This window comes from Anthonomus grandis, chromosome 14, assembly GCF_022605725.1.
Source record: "Anthonomus grandis grandis chromosome 14, icAntGran1.3, whole genome shotgun sequence".
In the NCBI taxonomy this organism is placed as follows: domain Eukaryota; kingdom Metazoa; phylum Arthropoda; class Insecta; order Coleoptera; family Curculionidae; genus Anthonomus; species Anthonomus grandis.
In genome coordinates, this window is record NC_065559.1 from 10,089,283 (window position 1) to 10,115,716 (window position 26,434).

The following is a 26,434-nucleotide window of genomic DNA, read 5'->3' on the forward strand; positions in this document are numbered from 1 at the left end:
TACTTATAGAGGACTGGAGTTAGTAGAGGATGCGTAGGGAAGACATTATCATTTTTTTCTTAACTTGTAACATAGCCTTGCTATTGCATGTTAGTATATTGATTTCCGCACCCAAGTTCTTAATTGGTCAATGTGTATACATCGGGTTTATTAAAAAGTTTTACTCCGTAATTAGTGTAAAAATACTCACTAAATTAAGATATCTGGAGCTGAAAATTTAAATAAAAATAGGTTGCAAAAAATTGAAACAAAGCTAATAGTTAAGTAGCTAATTGATAGTCATAGAAAAAGTATAGAGCTGTTTTTGTCACTTGATGGCTAGAACCACAAATCTCTTTTGTAGAATTCTGCTTTTTCCACACTTATAGCACACTTATAGCTTTTTTTAATTTAAAATTTTAAGTTTTCTGATTCTTTCTGAAGATTAATATTTGCAATCTCGATTGGTTATATTTTTAATTTATATTCAGCATACAATGTTTTTTATCGGCGAACAAATTATTTATAAACACCAGTAGTTCTGAAACCGCCGGTAGTGTAGAAGACTTTGTGCCCAATAACCCACTAAGACTTCCCAACTGGGTGGTACCGAGTTGGTTCCTGCTCTGTTGAAGTCCTATTGTGCCTTTTAGATTTACTTCCACAGTTCTGTTGCTCCTAGGAAGTCCAGTATTTTGCTTAGTCGTGTAGATCTTATCCTCTCTGGTGAAGGTTTGGCTTCGCCCAGGATTGTCCCCCTGGTCTGGTTGAACGTTTTGGAGAATGTAAAGGGTGGTTTCTTCCTCTTCCTGACAGACTCTACATAGCTGTGTATCGCAGTTGTTGCCATGAGTGGCACAGTATGTTCTCACCCTTCCTAAAAGCTAAGTTGCCCAAAACTTGTTTGTAGAGTTTCAGCTTTTAAAGTTGTTCCCAGTTCCTTATATGCTCACGTTCCAACGAGTGTCTGATATCCCTTTTCCAGGTTTTATTGCTGACACAGCATGTTGGTTCTGGGTCTATGAGTCTGTTGCTGGCCCCCTTCATTTAATGTTGGATTATCTATGGCCTGTTTTGCTTTTTGGCTAGCTCCGCGAGATCCTCCCAGAAGTCTTGTACAGTCTTTAACCTAGCCTCAAACTGTCTTAGAGCGTTTGTTATTACCTGGTGTCCTGTGATGATTGCGGTAAGGTTCGGCCTCTTGGCGCCATTTTTCTCATCAGTTTGACACAGGCCTGGATACCTATTATGTTTGCCTGGAAGTCTGTTCCTTTCAGACCCAGGTATAGCGTGAGTTGCCTGGCCTGTTGTCTATCCCCTAGTATGTCCACTGCCAACCCGATCTTTCATCATATGGATGCAGTGTACCGTACTGAGTACCCGCTTTACCTAAGCCGGGGAACTTCTGTCCTCAGTAGCCCCTTTCCCCTCCTTAATTACAAAAGGGTTTTCCTGACTTTGTGATTTTTGACGCCCAAGGTCCTGTATCTTGTCAAATAGGGCATTGTTTCCAACTTTTGTTAGGATCATTGCACCATTCAACAGGATCCTTTTTGCTCATCCTATTGTGGGAAATATTAATTAAAAGACGAGAAATAAAATATTTAACGCCCTCCCTGTCCTAAAACTTCCTGGAATCGATCACCCGATCGACCGATCTATTGCCGCCGCGTGGAGGAAGAAAACCACCGGCAGCAGTGCGAGAATAATTACAGATGACGAAAGACGATTTTAAGTTAAGATGTTTGCATCAATTAAAGACGGTTATTTTAAGACGATTAACGACGTTTAGTTATAAACTAGTAGGATAGTGTCAAACCTGTAAATAATGTGTAAATAAACTGTGTATATAAAGTTAGCCAGTGTTTTCCTGTCTTTGGAGCAAAACAATTCCTATAAAATTGGGGGCTCAACCGGGATTATTGCGAAAAAACAGGTAAATAACAAAGACCGCTGTTTGTAAAATCCGCGATATCAGCCAGATAGAGATATCAACTGTGATTATTGGTTTGTTGTGGCTAAGGCAGGTTAAAAATAGACTTCTGCTTAAATATTGTGATGCGGAAACCCTTAACTTTTTGACTTTTATGAGTGCTCAGGTTTGTTTATTGTGACTAGGACTGATGTCTTTTATGGAGGACTGTATCATAAATTAAAAAGAATATACCAGGTGAGTCACATTAAACCTATCTAAACTTTGAATGCAAAGACTGAACAAAGACTCTGTGTTTTTTTTTATTAAAAATGAAAGACATATTTTAAAGATAATAAGTGATTAATGACTGAAGACAGTAATATTGAAAATGACTGTTGAGTGCTAACATTCAAAGATTGTACTGTTGTATGTTGCTGATTGTATTATTGATAGAGTACTATTGGATTAGACGTTTTGCTGTCAGTCAAATGTTATTTTAAAAGTTAACGTTTGCAAATAAAATCATTTGTACGATTTTATTTTATAAAAGACGAATTAATTTTTAATTTAAGGTTTTATCAAAGGTTGTATAATAAAATGTAAGAGAAAGTGTACAAGTTAAATAGATAAGCTAGTGATAAAGAAATTTAGTATGAAGACTATTAGATTTATGTATTATTTGTAAGATTTGCTCATTACATATTTTCAAAATGCATTGTCTACGTAATATACCTAGTATTAATGAAAATATTAAATCTGCTAAGTTTAAAGTAATTCAAAAACTTCATAAACTAATTTTTGGTGCTGAAGGTAATCGATTTGGACGTAAGAGGCTTTATGAATTTACCGGATTTACTTTTGAGCATAATTCACAAGAACATAAGGACAAAATTAAATTTATGAATGACAATTTTACGCAAAATGACATTATTTGTATTGCTAATTTTTTGTGTTTAAACTATGAGGGTGAAAAAGATGATTTAATAAAAGATATTTGTAACTGTTTGATGGATTTAACAGTACTACAGGGGAAAGAAGACTCAGAAAACGAAGACGAAGATGAAAAAGACTCAGAAGAAGACGATAATGTAGAGTTGAGTAATGACGACGAAAAATCTGAAGATGAAAATACAAAAACGAAACATGCTTCCTCTACAGTAACAAAAACATCAGACGTTATGTTTGCAATGAATTTTAGATATGTTGAAGATTCCATCTGTAAATTTAATGGTCAAGGAACCTACCCAGTAGAGACATGGATTGAAGATTTAGAGGATATGGCTGACTTATTTAGTTGGGGTGACCTGCAAACACTTATTTTTGCAAAAAAGTCTCTGGTTGATGTTGCTAAATTATTTATGCAAGGTGAAAAGGGCATCAAAACATGGAAACAGCTGAAAAAGGTACTTAAAAAAGAATATGATTCTACTTTAAATAGTGCTTAGTTGCATAAGATGTTGGCTGAAAGAAAAAAGGATAAGAATGAAAGCGTGCAAGAATATTTTCTTCACATGAGAGAGCTAGCTAGTCGAGGAAATATAGAAAACCAAGCTCTAATGCATTATGTCATTGATGGAATATCTGTTGAAATAAGTAATAAATCGATACTCTATGGATCAAAAACTATGGATGAGTTCAAAGAAAAGTTGAGTGTCTACAGTCTGATGAAATCAAAAACTGTTTCAAGGCATACAGAAAGTAATAGAGATCAAAAACCATCAAGATCATTTATATCACATAAAACTGAATTGAGGTCAGGGCAAGGACATTCAGAAAATAGGCAATATTTGAGATGTTTCAATTGTGGACAAAAAGGCCATAGGTCAAGTGAATGTAGATTAAAAGGTTTAGGATCAAAGTGTTTTAAATGTAATAAATTTGGCCATAAGAGTTTTGAGTGCAAGAATATGACGCAGTAGCAACTACAGCCATCAACTAGTCGCTCAACAGATGTCAATAACATTGAAGGTATAACTTTTAACAAGATGCGAAAACATATACAAATTGGTGCTTTATACATAAACTGCTTGATAGACACAGGAAGTCAGGTTAATTTATTAAAAGAGAGTATTTACAAAAGCATTGGTTCACCTTTGCTAGAAACATCAACAATAGCTTTAAGTGGTTTTGGACATTCCAGTGTTACCACACTAGGATTTCTTTTATGTAATTTTCTGATGGATAATCAATTATTTACTTCTCGATTTTATGTTGTATCTGATCAAATATGGATAAGAATGATTGCATAATTGGACTAGAATTTTTAGAGACTGTTGAAATGAGCATTACACAAAATGGCGTGCAAGTAACAAAACAATCTATGAAAGTTACGAGCGAAGAAAAAGAAATTCTTCATATAAACACGATTGATGAAGACGAATTAGATACTGGATTATTAAATGAAAGTATAAAACAAGAAGTTAAAGATATCGTATTAAACTATGTGCCTGAAAAAAGAATGACGACAAATTATGAAATGAAAATTATAATGAAAGACGATGAACTAACATATGCATCCCCAAGACGTTTACCATTTTTTGAAAGGCAAATTGTTGACGAACAAGTGCAAAAATGGATCGAAGAAGGCATAGTGGAAGCTTGTAGTTCCGACTACGCAAGTCCAGTTGTAGTAGTGAGAAAGAAATATGGTTCTCCTAGAGTATGCATAGATTACCGAAAATGTAACCTCAAGATTGTGAAGGACAGATATCCGTTACCATTAATCGAAGATCAATTAGACAAACTACAAGACGCTAGAATTTTTAGTACGTTTGACCTAAAAAACGGATTTTTCCACGTGTCAGTTGAAGCAGATACCCGTAAATATACGTCATTTGTGACCCATCAAGGTAAGTTTCAATTTCTTAAGGTACCATTTGGTTTATGTAACTCGCCAGCTGTTTTTCAACTATTTATTAATATAATTTTTAAAGATTTGTCAAACAAAGGAATCGTATTACCATACATGGATGATCTTATTCTACCAGCTGCTAACCAAGATGAAGGTTCAACTAGATTAAAATTGGTGTTAAATACAGCTAAAGACTATAGCTTGGAGATAAATTGGAAAAAATGTAATTTTCTCAAGCAAAGTGTTGAATTTTTAGGACATCGAATTGAAAACGGACAACTTTTTCCATTTCAATATAAAACGAAAGCTGTGCAAGACTTTCCACGACCTAAAAATTTAAAAAAAGTTCAAAGTTTTTTAGGATTTACGGGCTATTTCGGAAAGTTCATTTCATTTTACTCGATAATTGCACGACCCTTAAGCGACCTTTTAAAACAGAACTCATTTAAATTTGAAGAAGCGCAAGAAAACTCATTTGAACAACTAAAACTGATTCTATGTGAAAAGCCGGTTCTACAAATTTATAAACAAGGAGCAGAAATGAAGCTTCACACTGATGCTTCTATAGATGGATATGGAGGTATATTGATGCAAAAGTCTTATGATGATAACCTAATGCATCCAATTTACTATTTTAGCAAAAAGACGACAGACGCTGAGAGAAAATATTCATCTTACGAATTGGAAGTTTTAGCCATCAATAAAGCTTTAAAGAAGTTAAGAGTGTATCTGTTAGGACATTCATGCAAAATAGTGACAGATTGCGCCGCATTTCAAAAAACTATTTCCAAGAAAGAATTACCTACACGTACTGCTCGTTGGGCATTACTTTTAGAAGACTTTAACTACACAATTATACATAGATCTGGATCTGCCATGCGTCATGTAGATGCATTGAGTAGATATCCAATAATGATGATTGCTATGGATAGCCTAAATAATAAGATTAAAAAATTACAGGAAGAAGACACTGAAATAAAAGCTATTAAAGAGTTAATTAAAGATGACAAGACTTTTGAAAATTATATATTAAAAGATGACATTGTTTATAAGATGATTAATGACGAGGATTTTTTAGTTGTGCCGAAGCAAATGCAAAGCGACATAATAAGGAAAGCTCACGAAGAAGGTCATTTCTCAGTTAAGAAAACAGAAGATGCAATCACAAAAGAGTATTACATTCCAGCTTTAAAATATAAGATAGAGAGAATAATAAGTTCATGCGTGCCATGTATTTTGTCAAATAGAAAAAGAGAAAAGCAGGAAGGGTTCTTACATCCTCTGCATAAAGACAGTTACCCATTGCAAACTCTGCATATTGAACACTTAGGACCGTTAGAGCGTACCCATAAAAAGTACCATCACATTCTTGCTATTATTGACTCTTTTACGAAGTTTGTATGGTTATACCCTACTAAATCGACAACGACTAAAGAAGTTATTGCAATGTTAGAGTTGCAAAGAAAAAACTTTGGTAATCCAGTGAATATTATATCAGACTGAGGGACAGCTTTTACTTCACAAGAATTTAAATATTACTGCAAACAAAACGATATTTATCATCATATCATTACAACAGGTTTACCAAGACCTAATTGAAAGAATTAATTCAATTATAATTTCAGTTTTGTCAAAACTATCAGTGGATGATCCTCGAAAATGGTATCAACATGTAGATGACGTACAAAGGGCTATAAATTCGACCTATCAAAGGAGCATTAACACCACTCCTTATGAGTTACTAATAGGTGTTAGAATGAGGAATAAAACAGAATACAAAATTAAAGAGCTGCTAGAACAAGAAGCAAAAAACCAGTTCGAAGAAGATAGAGATGAATTAAGAAGAGAAGCGAAAAAGCAACTGATTAAAGTACAAGAAGAAAATAAAAAGACGTATAATTTAAGAAGAAAGAAAGCAAGGAAATGTTAGATTGGTGACCTAGTTGCGATAAAGAGGACTCAAATAAGGCCAGGTACCAAGCTAAAACCAAAGTTCTTGGGACCATATAAGATAATTAAGACAAAACCTAATGATACTTATAATGTGCAAAAAGAGGGATATCATGATGGACCGGTTAAGTGTTCAACCACTGCCGAATATATAAAACCTTGGGTGCCATACCACGACGAAGACGATGAAGAAGATTCAGGAACATTCGGGTCGAATGTGGCACAAGATGGCCGAGTTGTGGGATATATTAATTAGAAGACGAAAAGAAATAAAATATTTAACGCCCTCCCTATCCTAAAACTTCCTGGACCGATCTATTGCCGCCGCCTGTAGGAAGAAAACCATCGGCAGCAGTGCAAGAATATTTACAGATGACGAAAGACGATTTTAAGTTAAGACGCTCGCATCAATTAAAGACGGTTATTTTAAGACGAATAACGACGTTTAGTTATAAACTATAGTAGGATAGTGTAAAATCTGTAAATAATGTGTAAATAAACTGTGTATATAAAGTTAGCCAGTGTTTTCTTGTCTTTGGAGCAAAACAATTCCTATACTAGTTATTGCTTCAGCCCGTACCATTAGGTATAGTGAAGTCCTGTCAGATTTTCAAGGGCAGCGGTCGGTATCGTTGACATCGCTTCTGCTATACCCCGACATGCTGTTCTTTGTGTATTGTTAAGTATCTGAATAACAGTCACAGAGCATCTGATTAACATATTTGTTGATGGCGTCATATGACGTGTTGTCAAATGCTCTCTCAATATCTAAGAAGGCTCCTAGAACAATTTCTTTGTTATTTAGAGATTGCTCGATCCTTTGGGTTATCTCGTGGATTGCTAAATTACAAGATTTACCTATTTGTTAGGCATATTGGTGTCGATATAAGGGGCTAGCCATCAACATCGTCTCTGATATCCCATTTTATAAGATTTTCCCCTGTTTTCAAGAGAAATAATGTAAGTCAGATTACTCAGACAGTTCTTTGCCCTGCTGTAGTACGATATTCCGAGAGACTTGAATAGTTTGAAGGTGTCTATGGCCCATTCAATTTTTTTGTAAATTACAACCTTTTTTTGTCAGTTCCCAGTTCTCCCTTTTACACCTATTTAGCATAAAAGGAGTCAGGTATCGGGTCTGCGTTAATTGGAGACCTTTTCCTCCTAGGTTATTCTGTATTCTCCATTGGATTTTATGTAATATCCAAATATCTGTAGACTAGACTTGTTATTACAAGTTAATATATCAGTACCTCAGAGGTAAACTGTACTAAGTCTAAAGTCCGCTTTTTACCAAAATTGAGTTTTCTGTACTAAGTCACATAACTTTTAATACTTTATTAAAAAAATAATACCAAACTCTAGATTTTAAAACCCCTGCTGATTTATTAAATTATAAACTGTACTAAGTCACATTCGCGTTCAGAGGTAAATCGTACTATATGGACTTAGCACAGCGTACTAAAAAAGTTATGTCCAGTGGCATGGACTTGATATAGTTTTATTCATCATATTTAGCACGTTTAGGCTTGCCTGCTACCGTGGAACGCTTTAATAATTCGGTAAATTAAATTTAGTGTTTTGCTAGCTTCTAATGAATGTGGACGTTTTACGCGGTTATGTCTTCGAGAACTGCGAAAATTTTTGCAGCTTTAGAAAACTGTAAATTTCTGGATATAAGTAAGAATGTGCCAAATACAAGTATGTAAATTTTTTTTGCTCTTAATTGGTTTAATTGTTTTGCTCCAATCGACAAGAAAACCGTACATTGAACGGAAATATTCATGCGCAATAGGCGAAATAAGTGCGCAGTATGTTTATTTTTGTTATTGCGTTATAGTTATTTACCTAACTAGTGCGGAAAGTGGTACTTTTCCGCACGCGATGGCAGTTGCGGATAAGCCATTAAGTTGCGGAAAAGGCACTTTCGCGCAAGTTAAGTACAACATTTTTCATTTGAGTGATTTTACACTCTTAAAAAAAAGAATAATTATTACCCTAAATCGACTTGACAAAAAATAACACCCTGTACCTATTTTTTAAAACAGAAGTATTTTATTTTTTAATTATTATAAAACAACATTATTATAAACGAAATTAAGCCATAAATATCGAATATAAAAATCGGGAATTTTTGGTGCGAAAAAGTGTACTTTTCAGGACACTCGTAGGAAAAAATAATAACGTAACGCAACGGTTTTCTCGTCGCTTAGAACAAACCTATCATTATGGGCCATTTATTAGTTAAACGAAATATTCCTTAGTTCAGTAGGTAATACAATGTCTTTTAGGCGATACCAGAGATGCTTTCTCAAGTGATTTGGACACATCTTGTCTAGTGGGAAGCCCAGAATCACTTGTTCACACAGTGGATATTGACACCGACTTAGGTAAGAAAACTTAAAACAATTTTACAATAGTGCTAATATAATGCATTATTTTCCGTGGCTAAATGTTTGTATTAGTAATTAAACTAACAGGCTTGTTATTGCAGAGAACAAAAATGTGTCGCCGTCGCCTAAAAAATTGGTCCACCTTACTGAATATCCAGCTGTTTGGAAAAAAAACTACTGTGCTGTCCAATCCTACAAGTATGTATATCACGTAAACGTAATAATTTCATATTTTAATTAGTATCATTTGGAAAGAGCTAACACCAATTATTATATTTTAGTGGTTAATTCTAGTCTTAGTCCCAAAGAACCCCACCCCAGTCACTCTCATTAGAAAAAGGAAATGTGACTGAAGCTGAACAAGTACCAGTGCACAGCTCCATAACAATTTTAAAAAAAGGTAAATATGATAATATTGAGAAGTTTTATTAAGGAACTAATTTTACTGTACTTTTTTTTGAATTTGAAACCCTATACAAAAAAGTATCTACAGAGCTTGTTTGTCCCCAACCAGAGTCTCTAATCCTTTGTATTCCGAGTTCAACTTCGAGCAGGATCCACCCAGAAGCAATCGATGAGAATTAATGGGAAAACTCAGATGACAGCCTAAAGGACCCCAATTATGAACAGGTAAATAGCGAAAGTGATTCTGACACAAGCAACGATGTAAGAGGCGTCGCAAATATGACGGAAAATGATTATGGAGAGGGCTCACAAGAAGACTTAATGGAAGTTCGAAAAGGAAGAAAACGTAAAAGAAACACCGCCAACTGGAAAGCCAATATCAGAAAACAAAAATGCCTTTCTGGAGAGGAGCATATGTCTAAACAGAATACTTTTATAGGAACGAAATCTTTAAAAATGCCTTGCAACGATGTTTGCAGGCAAAAATGCACCACAAAAATTAGCCAAGAAGAGAGAGAAAACATATTTGCAAATTTTTGGTCAACTTCAAAATCAGTTGATCATAAACGCCAGTTTGTTGCTTCATGTATTAATTTAGTGGAAATTAAAAGACAAGAATGAACTGGAGAAAAAGCAAACAAGAAAAGTAACACCAAAGGATTCTTTTTGACTATTCAAAAACGACGGGTGCAAGTTTGTAAAACATTTTTTTTGAATACTTTAGAGATCTCGCAAACTTCCGTTTCAACGGCATTAGTAAAGAGAGGTGATGGAGACATAGTGGAATCAGATAAGCGTGGAAAAAACACTCCTTCAAATAAAATATCATTTGAGTTAAAGGACACTATAAGAAATTATATTTTAAAATTTCCGACTGTAGAATTCCATTATAGTAGAGAACGATCTTCAAGAAGATACCTTGATAGTAATTTAAATATAACAAAAATGTACGATGCTTACAAACAGGAAATGTTGGACCAACATACACCCGAAATTGATATTCCTAAACCGTGGTTATACAGTGAAATATTTAACAATGAATTTAACTATTCCTTTAAGCCTCCGGACAACGACACTTGTGATCAGTGTGACAAATATCTTATACAATTAAAAGACTCTACAATAATTGATGAAAGAATGTCCATCCAAAAAGAGTACGATTTACACTTGAGTGATTCAAGTAATCAGGCTAAAGAAAATCAAAAACATTATGGTCGACCTAGAAAAATGTTTGCCAACCCCCGCTTTAACAAATGCTCAAAGTTTTTAGTCTATTAAATTATGAACGTTTAACTACACAATTAAAGTTTGTTGAAAAAACCTCACAGCCTGTTGCATGTGGGATGAGAGCGTCGCTGGACGAGGTGAAAATGAAATGGCGTCATGTTTACTTGTATAATGGGCATTAACTAATATTGATGTGTCTATTGAAGAACTTACAATATGGTCCGATAATTGCCCCTCTCAAAACCGAAATATGAACTCCCTTTTGGCTCCTTTTACCATTTTAAAATACATTCCAACATTAAAAGTTATAAATCATAAATACCTACTTAGAGGGCATACCCACTTAGAAGTAGATAATGACCACTCTTTAATTGAAAGAGAGAGAAAAAAATAACAAAATTTCAGATTATGACCCCATGGAACTGGCAATAGTTAGTTCGTCTTGCCAGTCATAAAAATTCGTTTAATGTTATTAACATGGAGATATCGGATTTCAAAAATTTTTTGTCGTTACTTCAAGGGACCAATGCTCTATTTTTACAGAGAAAAAACTGGAAACTGGAGAAGATTTTAAAATATCGCAGCTGGTTCATATTCAGGTTCGTTCTGACCAATTTGGAAAGGTTTTAAGTAAGACCAGTTTTAATGATACTAATTTTAAGATACTTGATTTAAATAGAGTATCCCGTAAGTCAGTTTTCCCAAAAGAAATTCCAGTTATAAGAGACCTACCAAACCCAGTCAGTGAGAAAAAATACAAAGACCTTCAAAATTTATTAAAGTGGATTCCAAAAATATTTCATACTTTTTACCAAAATCTTCCTTACACCGATAAAAAAACAGAGGATAATGGTGAAAATTAGTTTTTAAATTTTAAAATTTAATTTTATTATTAGGTTTTTAATAATATTTGTTAAATTAAAAAAATTGAAATCCCTTGCAGAGGTTAATACTTAATAATAATTAATAATACATCCTTTTACGAAACACTTTGTTTTTTTTATTGCCTAATTAAATAATTTTGTGAAATGTAGATCTAAAAATAACAGTACTAAAAGCAAACTGTAAAAAAATATTCCGAGGCACAATGAACTAAGTCACCAACCAGTTTTAAAAATATACTATGTCCACACTTTACTATTTTCTTCCGAAGCGCAAAATACCAAGTCCACTAAAACAAATTTGTTTTTGTTTTTTTTTTAAGACATAAACATTGTGACCCTAAAGTAATCATATTACTGCTATACAAATATGAATTTAAAAACCATAAAAATGTAAAAAATATGGCAACATATTCAATTCTATTTTCTTATTTTTGCTCTCCTGTAAAATTACATTTATGTGTACAGTTTACCTCTGAGATTGGTTTCCGTACTCAAGGCATTAATTGGCCAAGCATGTATATATTCTAAGTCGGTTTTTAAAAATAGCTTCATTCCATAAATAGTGCAAAAATGTTAATTAATTAATTAAAATATCTGGAACTCAATAGATTTTATGAAGATGAATTTTAAAAGCATGACAATGTAAAGCATGCGGGCTTACAGAATGAGAGAACAAAAAAACTTGCTTTCTGTTTATTTAATTTGAGGTTGTCTTAAAAGTTTAATCTACAAAATCCCTGTTCCTAATAAAGATGAACAATTATTTTAAGCCTTAATATATGTATTTGTAAATAAAGCAAACTTATAAATAGGTAAACAGTGATTTAATTAATATGCAAAATGATAACCAGCCAATATTTTTTTGGACTACAACCGAAATAAGTCATTTGAGGACATATTATATTTAATCAACAAAAATGTTTCTTTTTATGTCCCCTACCACTCCTTAAAGCTTTTTGGTATTTGCATATAAGACTAAAAATAATTAAAACTATGTTAATGTAATTTCCTACATTAACATAGTTTTAATTATAGCGATATTTTAACTAATGATCAAAAATCTCGCCATTAACCTCTAAACAACGGTCGTCAGTCGGTAGCGATGGTATGGCCAGCGCCAGCGCCATCAATTGCATATTTTATTTTAGTCACGTGATAGATTACTTAAAGTTAATTGGCTTTGGTTTTTAATAAACCAAACCAGCTTAGCGTGTGTTTCTTGTGCAGCAAATATGGTGCCGGTGATGTTGGGCTCAATTTTCGATATTGTCTCTTCTTTTTTTTTTTATTTTACTTATTTTTGTTAATGATTTATGAAATAAATAAAATAAATTGATAGATTGACATCAATTTAGATGTGTGCTTTCACAGACGTCAAGGTGACGTTCCTAAAATGATGTCGTCCGGACGTCACTATAGTTCACGAAAACTCTGTGATTCTAAAAATGACATTGGTTGACGCCATTTGATGTCATCTTACTACTTGGGAATAGGGGCATACAAATTTCAATGTTATAGCAACTGGTATGAAAAACTCTACAGGTCAAACAAGAATAACAAGCACACTATAACGACCAAAATCAAAATGAATAAATCGCTGACACAGCTGAACTGGGAGGATAATGCGAAACAATCACTAATCCAAAACAATAAGTTAGTATGATATACTGATAGATCAAAGATAAATAGTGATGGGTGGAAGATGGATACTCAACCCAACCCAACCCGAGAGTCAAGTTGTTTGCATCACTTAGGCAACATAAAATGGTATTCCAAGCAGAAATTTATGCTTTATTGGTGTAATGCTAAATATGTGCCTAAGCGAACACTTGGGAAGAGGCTATATCAACAAAGGCATAACAATCTTTAAAGACAGTCAAGCGTTAATAAAAGTTCTAATATCCTTAAACATCAGGTCTCAATTATTCTGGACTGAGGAGATGTTCTGTAACTGTTTACAGAACATCTCCTCAGCCTGGCAAGTCGAAACAGGATAACCCTTATCTTAGAGGAAATGCAGGCGTGGAAGGAATAGACTTCCTAGCAAGGCGAAGACTTGAAAAACTATTCATAGACCTTAAACCTGTATTTGGAATAAAAAAAACCTCAGCCCGTGGCAATCTTAAGGAGTAGACAAAAAGAGATTCACGAAAACAACTGGAACTAACTACCGAGGCTGAATCGTAGCAAAACAATGTTGAAATGTTTATCAGCCACTTTTACCTATGAGATATTAAGGATCAGCAGTAGTCAACTTAGAATAATAATAGGACTACTCACTGGACACTGCACATTGAGAAAACACCTACACACAATAGAAATATTCCATAAAGAACCGTAGTGTAGCCATTGGGAAGAGGACGATGAATCAGCCTCTCGCTGGAGGAGACAAAACCTACTAAAGGACAACTTTCTCTTAAGACTTTGAAGCTACTGGGCCAAGCAAAGATAAGTGATCTTTTCAATTAAGGAACTGCAAAAGAGGATACAATAAGCATTCGGCTGCAGTTTCAGGGATTTATTAGGATCTTGCCCTGTTGCAATAACAAATCAAATAATCAATAGGACTACTGCGCCCAATCCATAGTCTTTAAAACTTTTCTTCCAAATATTGCTTGACCTGAGGAGCGAGATGTACAAGAGCTCTATCGTGCCGATAATACATTTAGTTTAGAAGAACATCTTCTAAAAATGCTTTGATTTGGATATAGGCCTTGCTCGTGAAGCGTGGTGATTACTCTTCTCTATGGAATGATCAATTAATTAGCTATTTTTCGCGAGCTGGTCATTTTTGTCATATTCAAAATTTGAATAGATGTGTGGCATTTTATACGACTTTAGCTGTACGATAACTCAAAAATAAACGCGTCAAATACACTGACACTGCTACTAACACATGTCAGAATAACAAAACCGACGGCACTCGGTACCTACAGCATTTGTGATAAGGTATGGTAAACTATTTAAAACATTGTAACTACGCTATAATTTAAAAACAAATAAAAATTGTAAATTTATTAAAATTATTTTTACGTTTACAATACTCACTTGGAGTTTGTATATATTTAGGCAACAAGTGCAACCGTGATAAGATAGATATTAAGTATTTTGAATATTTACCTGGTTAAGCTATTTTTATATGCTTCAAAAAGTTGTACTGCTTCGGTTGTGCAATTGGTTGTTTCCAGCTTACATGCCCAAGATTGCGCCAGTACTTGCTTAAGAGTATACATATGATTTGATGCATTCGTTGATGCTATTGGCACCGTAGAAACTAAATTTTCAGTCAAATTCAGCACATGATTCTACAAAGAACAATATAGCTTAAATTCATTTCAATAATTTATCAAAATTTTAATTTAATTGCGTCCAAGTTTAATGACACAACGTTGATAATTAATTAAAATGCTAAAATTTTACTAAGTCGTACCAAGTGAACTATAAAGACTCACGTGCAAATTGCTAGTTTCTCAATTTTTAAGCTTAAGGAGGAATTATTTATATGAGTTGTTACGAATCTGTCAGATTATTAATTTCTTATATTTTGTACATGTGCCTTTATAGTACTTAAAAAAAAAGCTTTAAAAAAACTCTTACTGAAATTGATTTTCCCAATGTGGTGTTTTGTCCAATTCTATCCAACAAATAACCAAAGCCATTAAATGCCGGATACCATACAGTATAAGATGTTTCGTTTGCTAAAAAGTCAGTGGTACTAAACAACTCACTATAATCAATATATCCAGCCCTAGCAAGGTTAAACGCATCATCCACAATCTGTGCCCTATTGATTTCTGGGATTCCTGAATGGTTACTTTGCTGTAAAGCTAAATTTAATTTAGACCTGAGAGATGAGTCGTAGTTTACTCTGTAATAACCTAAAGAATGTTTTAAAACAGTTAGTGAGAAGCCTTTTGAAAATAAATTAAGTCATATCTTACCAGTTTGCAAGTTATTTACTACAATCCATGATACATTAGAATTTAAGGTAACATTCAAATTATCGGTTGGGGTAAGCCATGCTACTGGTGTGGTGTTATCAAAATTTGAACTATTTTCGGAAGTGGTGTACGTTATTGGAACATACCAAGTTGTACTAGCATTTGTCGAGTTACTATATACAAATCGTTTCTAAAATATTAATTTTTTTAAAGTCGATGCTTGTAAGCTTAGAGTTATTGTGATAGAATATTACAATTTACTAAAGAAATGACATTTATAGGGTGACGTTCTTTGTATGTTTTTAAAAAAAGACTTGAAAACGTCAATTTTGATTTCTAGCTGTATTTTTATCTAAATCCGAATAAATAAGATATTGCGTTACACTTTAGATTTTTTTAATATAAACCGCAATTTTTCCAACTTTTGTGTTTTATATAAAATTTTTATATATACTCTTGTAATCTCTTCAATTGTTGAAAAGCTTTTTTATTTTAAAATAAAATGCTGGAAGTGTGATAATCGGGGATTATATCCTAAAAATAATAATCAATATTGTTCCCATTGTAACAGGACTTTAGTTTAAAATTAAAGAACTTTCCGAATATTAAATAATCTTAAACGTTAATCTACGTGTAAACTTCGGGTTTACACGTAGATTAACGTTAAAGTAAAACTGAATTTACTGCAAAAGGTAGTTAATGTGGTAATAATAGCTGAAAGTAGTGTCTATTTAAATGAAAATTTTATTCGAATCTATTCCTCACATTTTTAAGCATATCTTGAGTTATTTGTTTATATTCAGCCGTAATCTGCTTCCGAAGATCTTAAATAGAATCTTAACTTAGCTTTTCAAATACCATAAAAACAAATCTAAAGGGATTGGCTCTTTATGTTAAGAACAACTTAAAAAATTTGAAGTTCGATATTACATCAAATGAAACATGCGAGGAATTATGGATCGAGTTGAAATATGTGAATACGACTTATATGGTTGGTGTTATTTATAGACCTTCGAAGGGGGCGGGGTGGAGGAGTTTTTGGAGAATTTTAAAAAGAGGTGTTTTCAACCAGTGGATATAATCTGTGGGGGTGGTATTAATTTAAATCTGTTGAATTTGGGTGATTAGAACATTTCTAGTTTCTTTGAACATGTTGAGTCTTTAAATTGGTGACAGGTTATAATGGAACCTGCCAGAGTTACGGACACGACATCGGCGCTTTTAGATATAATTTTGATCCTAGATGGAGAGTCGAGTTTTGAATCTGGTGTTAAAGATGTTGGCATTTTTGATAATTTTCTGACATATTGCAATATTAAAACTAAAAAAAAAAAAACAAAAAACCTGTATGTTTTCAGTCTAGAAATCTTAAGAACATTAATAAAGAATTATTGAATTAGTTTTTAAATCTTACGCGCTTTCATAATATAATTTATTTACAACTTGTTAATGAAAAGGTTGCGGTTCTTAATAATTTTTTTATTAATATATTTGATGTTTTGGCGCCTGTGGTTCAATTTAAGTTTAAAAAACAAAAACCACCATGGTTAACTTTTACTATTAAAAAAATGATAACCTTAAAAGACACGGCATATAAAAAATACCAAAAGACAAAAACTGATGCAAACTGGAATTCCTACAAATAAATTAAAAATCAGACTAATGTTGCAATTCAAGAGAAGAGACAGTATCTTGGTCATGCGGTGGTCTCTAGTTTTAATAACAAAAAACTTTTTTGGCAAAAGCTTAAAAAACTTAACATTTATTCTAATAATATAGCCAGCCAAATACCTGAGCATTTAAATATTCCTAACAATATAAATAATCATTTTATTCAAACATCAGTACAAAATAACCCAATAGATGTAGAACTTTTAGAGTTTTACAGAAACAATCAAAAACTTGAGATGCCAACAACTAAATTTAATTTTCGTGTCGTATCCACCGATGTTGTGCGAAAGTATTTGTTTGAAATAATGTCGCTTGCTACCGGAGCGGATCAAATAAATCTTGATATGTTGCTATTGTGTGTGGATACGATTTTGCCGTACATAGTTCATATTGGCAATTCTGGTATTTTAAAGAAATGTTTTCCTGATGTTTGGAAGGTGTCAAAGATTTATCCACTTTTAAAAAAAGAAAACATTAATGATTACAATGATCTTAGGCCCATAAGTATATTGCCAGTTTTATCCAAGGTTATGGAGAAGATAATGAATGCTCAGATAAGGGAATATCCTGATTGCCACAAAATCTTACCAGAATATCAGTCAGGATTTAGATCGGGGTTTGGCTGTACAACAGCACTTCTGAAAATAACAGATAATATAAATGAAACCACTGATCGTGGAAAATCTACTGCACTATTGCTGTTAGACTATAGCAAGGCATTTGATCGAATTAATCACAAACTGCTTTATGCGATTTTGAGCTATGTGGGGTTTGACTATAATGCACTTTCTCTCATTAAAAATTATTTAACAAACCGGAAACAGTTTGTTGAAACCAGCAAAGGTGTATCATCCGAAGATACACCGGTGCGTGGGGTACCACAAGGCTCTATCCTGGGGCCAATTTTGTTTTGCATTTATACTTGTAACCTTACTAGTTGCCTAAAACATTGCAAAGCTCATTTGTATGCAGATGATACACAACTATATTTTTCATTTTTTCCTGAGCCAAAAACAAAGTGCTACCAACAAAATTAATAACGATCTGGAACGATTGATTAGTATTTTTATTAAACACAATTCAGTTATAAATGCATCAAAATCAAACTTTTTAATTTTTGGTAAGGATCGTAGAGCATTTAAAGAAGATCAACTTCTGCGGAACAACTTTCGCATTCTGATTATTCTCGTAATTTGGGGCTATATATTGACACTAACCTTCGATACAAACAGCATGTAAGTAAATATATTCAATTGGGCTATGCAAATTTAGAAAGGTTGTTTCCATCTAGGCATTTACTTTCATTATTACAAAAAATAAACTTATGTGATGCACTAGTGTTCAGTCATTTTAATTTTGCTGACGTAGTGTATGGGCCATGCTTGGATTAAATAGATAAAGACAGAATACAACGGGATCAAAAATCAATGGGACCTTCTATGCTGATCCACTGATGGCTCTATTGTAGTTGCTAAGATCTCCAAGCACGTCTCTCAGAAATCAAAAAATGTCCTACATTATTATTACCAAATCGGCCGACCTACACATTTATTTTTCCAGGATATTGCGAGTGTACCTTTCCAAACAAATGTGAATTTCAGTCACTACAATATTGATAATGTAATTGACTATTGAATAATTGACTGTAAATTATCTATTACTGCACCATGTATATAGAATGTACACTCATCCGAGGAACAAATATTAAGTAACAGATTTGCGTTGTTGATTTTTGGCACAACTACAACCTTCAAGCAAAATCGTCTTCATGAGGCTCAAGTTTTATCTTGTACAAGTGAAATTTATTGTCTCTCAAAATTCTTTGATTTTTTTGAGTGTACTGTTAAACGTGTAAATCCTGAAAAAATAGACAGTCTACGAGTGCTTTGGGTTTTGTCAAGTGCTACGGTTCCCAAAACTGCTATTTCTCCGGATTTTTTTTCTAACTGATACAGATAACGGCGAATATTAGACACAGACATAGTTTCTTTTGAATTTGTTATTATTAATATTCGTTTCTGGATGTAACGCATTGAACAACCGGGCAGTAGCTCTTGCAATGCTCCCATTTTGGTAATCTTCTTCTTCTACTTCAAGTGACATCTCCTCTTAGAAGGTTGGCTTTTATTTTTTGATTCTGCAGCTCTAAACGACTCAACGGAACTACAGTTGTATTATTTTCTTAGGGTGTTTAACCAGGAAATGCTTCTTCTTTCACTGCTTTTTTTTCCCGGTATCTTCACATGCATAATATTCAGCAACAATTTATATTTCTCTCCCCTCATTAGGTATTGCAGCTTCCTCATCTTAATTGTGTTTAATATTTCCTTTTCATTTCTCATTTTCCCCAGTACCTCCTCAGTTGTTACCATGTCCAAACAACTTACCCATAGGATTCTTCTATATGACCACATCTCAAATGTTTCCGATCGATCACTTATATTCGTTAAAGTTCAGGACTCCATATCATATAGCAACCCCGAGAAAACGTAGCTTCTTAGTATTATGACATGCTACATTTTCTAAATTGTAAATTAAGATCCACAATACATAACTTATTTCTAATTTTGTTAAATATGGTTCTGGCTTGTCCAATACTCAGTTTATTCATTACCTTCATTGACCGTTGTTCCTAAGTATTTGTATTTACTGACTTTTTCTACTAGTTGTCTAATGATCCATAAGTTTTCCTGTTGCTTAACTAATTTTTCATCAGTTATTAATTTGGTATTTTGGGTCAGTCCGATCTTCTCCCTACTCGTCACTATTTGATCAATCAAGCTGGGTAAATCTTTTATTTTTCCGGCATTCAGTATAATTTCGTCTGCATACCGGATATTGTTACCGGAAAACCAGTTAACCTTTACTTCCATTGTTATTTCCGTCAGTAGTCCCTTGCCTCACACCAGGTTGCATTTTTACTTCTTCTGAAAGTTCATTTTGAACTTTGATATTGGCCGTCTGATTCCAGCATTAATTAATTATTTTTCTATCTTTTATGTTTAAAAGTTAAGTAAGTGAATTATTGTGGTGAAGAAAACAGGCATACGTCGGTTGATTGATGTCAATGCATCTTTGAGTCATTGCATTGAAGGACTTCTCTTGTTCCCATGGTATTTCTGAAGCCTATTTCGTTTTCTATGCTTAGTTTAATCACTTCTCTTAAAATTTCATCAAGTTCTGAAGGTTTATTATTTTGGTAATACAATTTTGTTATTTTGACCGTTTCTTGAATTAAATAAATAATTGTTCAATATTTATTACAACTAGGCAGATAACTTAATAATTTAAAATCAAAAATAAAGTTTTTCGATAATAAAATGATGATGTTGGGTTTTTTTAAACCACTGTTATCAGTATTAAGCTAGTTAAATTTTAATAACCCAACTGTACACTTTAGATTTTTAGATTTTACTATATTCACATAGATTAAAGGTATATATTTCATTAAACAAAAGGTACTAAATATATAATTCATAAATTAAAAAAAAATATGAGGTTTTCATTTTAAGTTCTTAAAGTGTAAAGTAACATCTTATTTTTAGATTACCCTGTATTATACGGCTCTAGATGAAAAGACATTCCTCTAAAAATCAAAATTAATTATACCAGGAGGGTTACCAATAGGGTGCGTACCTTTTCATTGGCCCATCCTGTATACAGAGATATAAAAGCTTGTGTTTCAAGAATTATAAGTTAAACTTACTTGCGTAAACGTTAAAACAGAACCGTTTTGACTAACAGTTACTAGTGGAAATCCTGGGTAATTAATCCAGTGTTGCATAATTTCAGTCAGATTTACTGTTAAGCTAGTTACGTTTTTATTTAAAGTATTCCATAAATCTTCAGGTTCTGCTGAGGAATTTTGGCTAGAATTATAATCAAATAAATGAAAAACTAACAATACTAATAATAAGTCTAGCAAAATAATATTATTTTGTACCACATCTAAGGTCCGCAAAAGAAATGAATTAGAGTTAACCAGTACAAGATGTCAATACTTACTAAATATCTAAGTAGTCTCTTAGCCCTAATTTCCAGTTCTCGTTGCCCATAATATGCTGCACCATTCTTAATACGCTTGAACCTTTACTGTAAGTAATCCCTCCAAACCTAGAATCAATTTCACTTTGTGTTGTGACATTAGTCCGCAGAGCTTCGGTGGTGGAAGCATCTTCTACCAAGATACCTTGCAGCGTTTTTATCACATTTTGCTTATCCTCTTCAAACTCAGGGTAAATCTTAAATAAAAATTATTTAAAAATTTTTGTTCATGCAATATTTTTTAACGAGTCTACCTCATTGGTTATGAGACTTTCAAACAAATCAGCAAAACCTTCATTAAGGAAAATCTCGGACCACCATTTACAAGTCACCAAATTTCCAAACCATTGATGGGCTAACTCGTGTGCTATAACTTCTGCAATCGATTGTTTGTATGCATTGGATGTTTCATTATCATCATACAGTAGTAGACGTTCCCTTTAAAGAAAAGTAAAAAATATTAAAAAATATTAAGCCTGTGGATCTTATTTAAGAATTAAAATATATTAATGAAGCATATGCCTATTGGGTTCTAAAGGAATGTATAGATACCGTAAACCAAAGAATTCTACTTTCTTATTGTTTCTTATGGCTTTAAATTTTAAGCAAAATTTCAGATGATGGAATGAAACAAATTATATCATAAAAGAGATAATCTCGTTACTACTATTAGTCTTAATTAAGTTTCAAGAATATTACTAGGACATTGAATTTAAATATTAAAACAAGAAATTCCGAAACACTGAAACTAGAAGTAATAAAAGTATTTATAAGCTTAACATTTAAATCTTAGTAAGTAAAGCTTAAACTACTTTGTTGATAATTAAAATTTTCTATAATTTAAACGAAAAACGAAAAACGTAAACTAAACGAAAGTAGAATCCTAAATAAACCTAACTAATCAACTTAAACTACAAAATAAGAGTAAAACAGAATATTAACTTATTGCATTTTCAACCCTGCTCCCCTCTCAACTTTCATCGGTCCGATCAATCAACACTTCCAGGGTCAAAGATGGGACCACCTGAGTCATGAGAAGGCGATACATCACGTCGTTGATTCTGGTGACCACATGAAATAGACCTTTCCAGTCCTTTTGGAGCTTCGTTCTCCGTGGATAATTTAGCTAGATTCTGTTCGAGACAGATTGAAATCGGTAGAATTCGCCTTTTATGTCATAACGTAATTTCATTCTGTTACTTTCTAGGTGAAGTTTATTCCGTTCCTACTTATGGACCATTTGCAAACGCTCTTGTAGATGGTCGACGTACTCCTCAAGGGTTTCAGCCTTAACTTTTACTTTTAATTCTCATATTTTTTAATGTACTTCTTCAAATTCTTCTTCAACTATTGCTTTGAAGTGAGTCAGTGACTCTCGTTGCTTCGTTTCAAGATCTTCTCAAAGTTGTGAATTATAACGAGGAACGAAACCTAAAACTTCACTACCCCAAGCCTTTGATAGACCCAAGGAATCAGGAAAACTTCAACTAATCAGCTTTATGGGACGCAATCGCCACGTATCAGAATAAACCCTCCATGTCTTGGAGGGAGCTTGGTAATTTCGAGTAAATGTACGGCTGCGAATATGAGATGGTGATGGATACAGGATCCAGTCATACCATGGTAGCTCACTTCAGAATTTCACAATCACCAAATATAATCCTTAAGTCAGCGAATAAAAAATTGATCCCTATTATTAGATTACATGAAGTTAAAGTGACTACTATATTATTGACAGCAAATAACAGTAGCAAAAATTATGGATGACATTATATTAGAATTAGATGTTATGAATGCTCAGCACTTTAAAATGGATGTATACGAGGGTGGGCCTATAAGTACTTAAACTACAAAATTTGAGAGAAGTGAAAAATTATTTCTCTACATAGTCTCCTTTCAACTCAGTTCACTTTATCCAGCGATGTACTTCTTGAACTTCCTTAACCCGTCTAAAAAATACGTTTTCAGGAAATCTGCAAAGAATGCCTACGCAGCGGTGATAATCTCCTCATTTGATTCAAATTTCTGCCTGGCAAGTGATTTTTTTTAAGTTTGAAAACAAGAAGAACTTGCACGGGGCCAAATCTAAGGTTTACGGCGAATAGGGCAGAAGTTAGTAGCCAAATTCAACCAATTTAGCCGATGGTATAATAAATTCGGCATAGTAGAGCACTGTGATTATTTTGCTCTTCTCCAGGTAGTCGATGTAAATTACATCTTGTGAAACCTAGAAAAACGGTGAAAAATTTACCTTTCCCGCCGATGGGACCGTCTTCGCCTTCTTTGGAGCATGTTTGCCGGGTAAAGTCCATTTTTTCGACTGTTCCTTGGTCTCTGGTATGCCAGTAGTGTACCAGTGGATCCATGTTTTGCTGACTATTACGAACGACGCAGAAACTCCTTCGGATTGCGCTTAAACATTGTTAAACACTGCTCTGAAGTGGTGTCACGGTTGCGCTTGTTGTTCAGAGCGAATATACGCAGTATCCATTACGGCGACGACTTTCTCATGTCCAAAATTTCACGTAGGATATGACATGCACAGTCTTTTCGAGATGGTCTTTTGAGATGCTGTCTCAGCTATCTCGCACACCTTCAATCGGCGATCTGCCAATACGAGATCATGGAATTTCCTTACCAGGTGTCGTGACTCATCAAAAACTGACGTGCGACCACGTTGAAACTCGTTAAACCAATTTTTAACGGTTGCCATCGAAGGAGAAGAGTCACCGCACACAGCATGCAAGCTATCTTTCATTTCGTTGAGCGATTTTTCTTTCAAAAACAAGAATTGAATCACCGACCGATATTACTATTATTTCTATTTTCTTAAATCTGCGGACACCACTCTTTTCACACACGGTCAAAACAGAATTACAAATCCGATTTGGCTGAAATTTTGACAAGAATGTACTACACGATAGTACATTTCTCTTGCGATAGTTGCGCCACTAGGCGGTGAGGTTATGTACTTGTCGGTCCGCCCTCGTATACCCGCATATTGATGACGAAAACTAAAAAGGTCCTTCTGCACCATCTCCATGAAGGTAATGGAGATGCCCGAGTCGTTAATTTATCTCAAGAGATACTACCATACCAGCTAATTCATAGGTATTAATTCCACAACTCGAATAAAAGATGGAGAACTTTTTTGATTGAGCCCATGGAAAGCTGTAAAATATATGGTCAGGGATTTTTTCCAGCAAAAGCGTTAACCACCCAGAAGGTATCTGCTGAATTGGTTGGAATGGTAAACTTAAAACGATATAGTGAACACCTGAAACACGCAGAGAACATTGGGGCTATGCGCCGAAGTAGAGGTAGCCAAAAACAAAGTCTAATAGAATTCGTAATTCAAGCAGACATTTTCCTGTATGTTTACAAAACTTTTTTTGAAGAATCTTCTACCAATTCACCCATGGATTATTAAATAGTAAATTACGACATTTTCTAGAAGAAAATCGAGATGTATTTTTCTTGCATGGCCTGAGAAAGTATTTGGTGCAGCATTGAAATATCATCGAAGACGGTAAAACAAGCTTACGAAGAAGTTTCCTTATTGCTGAAGTTTCCTTAATGTTTTAGGAAACAAGAACAAAAGAGTTCCAGAGTCCTTGAACATATCCTGTTGAACTAGTGCAGAAGAAGAGGATCTACCAATTTTTGTGTAGACTTTTGGCAACTAAATGACATTACCAAGAAAGACAAGGGATAACTGTTACCAAGAATTGATGATACCCCGGATACGATATTAGGTCCACAATGGTTTTCAATGATCCATCTGAAGAGTGGATACTGCCAAGTAAAAAATGCATCCAGAAGATGAGGAGTAGGAGTAGTTCTCTACTGGAATAGGAGTTTAACAGTTTACAGTCATGTCCTTTGGACTCTGTAGTGCTCCAGCCCTCTTTGAAACTGTCTTATATGGAATGGCTTGCTTAATCTCAATGACGTCAACATACTGGAAAAATCATTTGAAAATCATATAAAGAATATATCAGAGGTAATTGTTAAGCTCAGAGAGGCCAACCTGAAACTCAAAGTCCTAAAAATGTTACTTATTTTAAAAAGACGTTTAATGACCGATGTCATGTTATAAAAAAAGGGTGACAAGACCGGTCCAGATAAAGAAAAAGCAATTGAAAATTGACCACAACCAAAATGACAAACACCAGTTTCGAAGGTTTTGGGGCCTTTGATCCGGATCATCGTAGGCCCAGGCAAAGTAAACATTTTTTAATATTACTCCGTTAAAACAAAAATAAAATATAAAGCTGTTAGTACAAATTAATAGTCAAAAGGTAGTGTAAGTGCGGGTATACATGATCCGGTTTCAACGGATGCGGTTGAAAGAAACGTAGAGGTACCGCATTGGTATGACAACACATGGGCTTAAATAGGAGGCTAGGAGGTTAGGAGCAAATTGTTAAATTAAATATCTTGTTAATTATATATTACCAAGATAATAATAATATACCAAGATAATAGTAAGAAATCTTATGCTCGATATTAATAAATATATTGAACTAGTATACTACAAGGTCGTTGATAACGCAGTCAACAATCAGCGAGGCATTATATAGTATATGTCGGCCGGAATTAGTATAACGAAATGGAGACAATAAGAAATTAACAAATATTTGAGCTTCTAAACGAAGTAAAACAGCAAAACAGCACTAAACAGACTGACGTACAATCCTTTAAAGCAGAGTTTGGGAGATCCAGACAAAAAATTAAAAAACTAGGAGATAAAGTTTGCAAATTGGAACGGGAAAATGAAGTCATTTAAAGAAAGGTAAAATACCTAAGAGACAAACAAGAAAAAACAAATTGTGATTTTTGGGCTGAAAGAAGAACTGATAACCGGCTATAACAACAGATTTTGGCTTTTTTTGCAAATACTCTGTCGATCAATATACAATCCCAAGACAATCATAAAATTCTCTACACTTACTACAAAATAGAAAAAAGCACTTGCTGCAAAACATTTGAATAATACACTTGTTGTCAACGGTGAAGTATTTACGCTAGAAGATCCGAAAGCATCGATCGAGGTCACTTTTGTAGATTTTTTTAATAATAAAAAGCAGCTTTACCGCAACAATAGTGCTCCGCCGATATCAGCTTTTAGGGACAGCAAAAATATTGAACCACACTTAAGCAGCAAAAGAGCA

General features: G+C 33.7%; 1 protein-coding gene across 1 annotated transcript in view; it reads right to left on the reverse strand.

Annotated features, from left to right (window-relative positions):
• LOC126744494 (membrane alanyl aminopeptidase-like) overlaps window positions 1-26,434 on the reverse strand; it is a 53,110-nt gene that overhangs the window by 1,672 nt on the left and 25,004 nt on the right. Inside the window, exons 6-11 of the mRNA XM_050451930.1 lie at window positions 21,515-21,698; window positions 21,222-21,457; window positions 20,923-21,085; window positions 15,546-15,735; window positions 15,202-15,482; window positions 14,725-14,909 (exon numbers count right to left, since the gene is read on the reverse strand). Of these exons, the coding sequence (XP_050307887.1) occupies window positions 14,725-14,909; window positions 15,202-15,482; window positions 15,546-15,735; window positions 20,923-21,085; window positions 21,222-21,457; window positions 21,515-21,698 (1,239 nt within the window). The remainder of the gene's footprint in view (window positions 1-14,724; window positions 14,910-15,201; window positions 15,483-15,545; window positions 15,736-20,922; window positions 21,086-21,221; window positions 21,458-21,514; window positions 21,699-26,434) is intronic.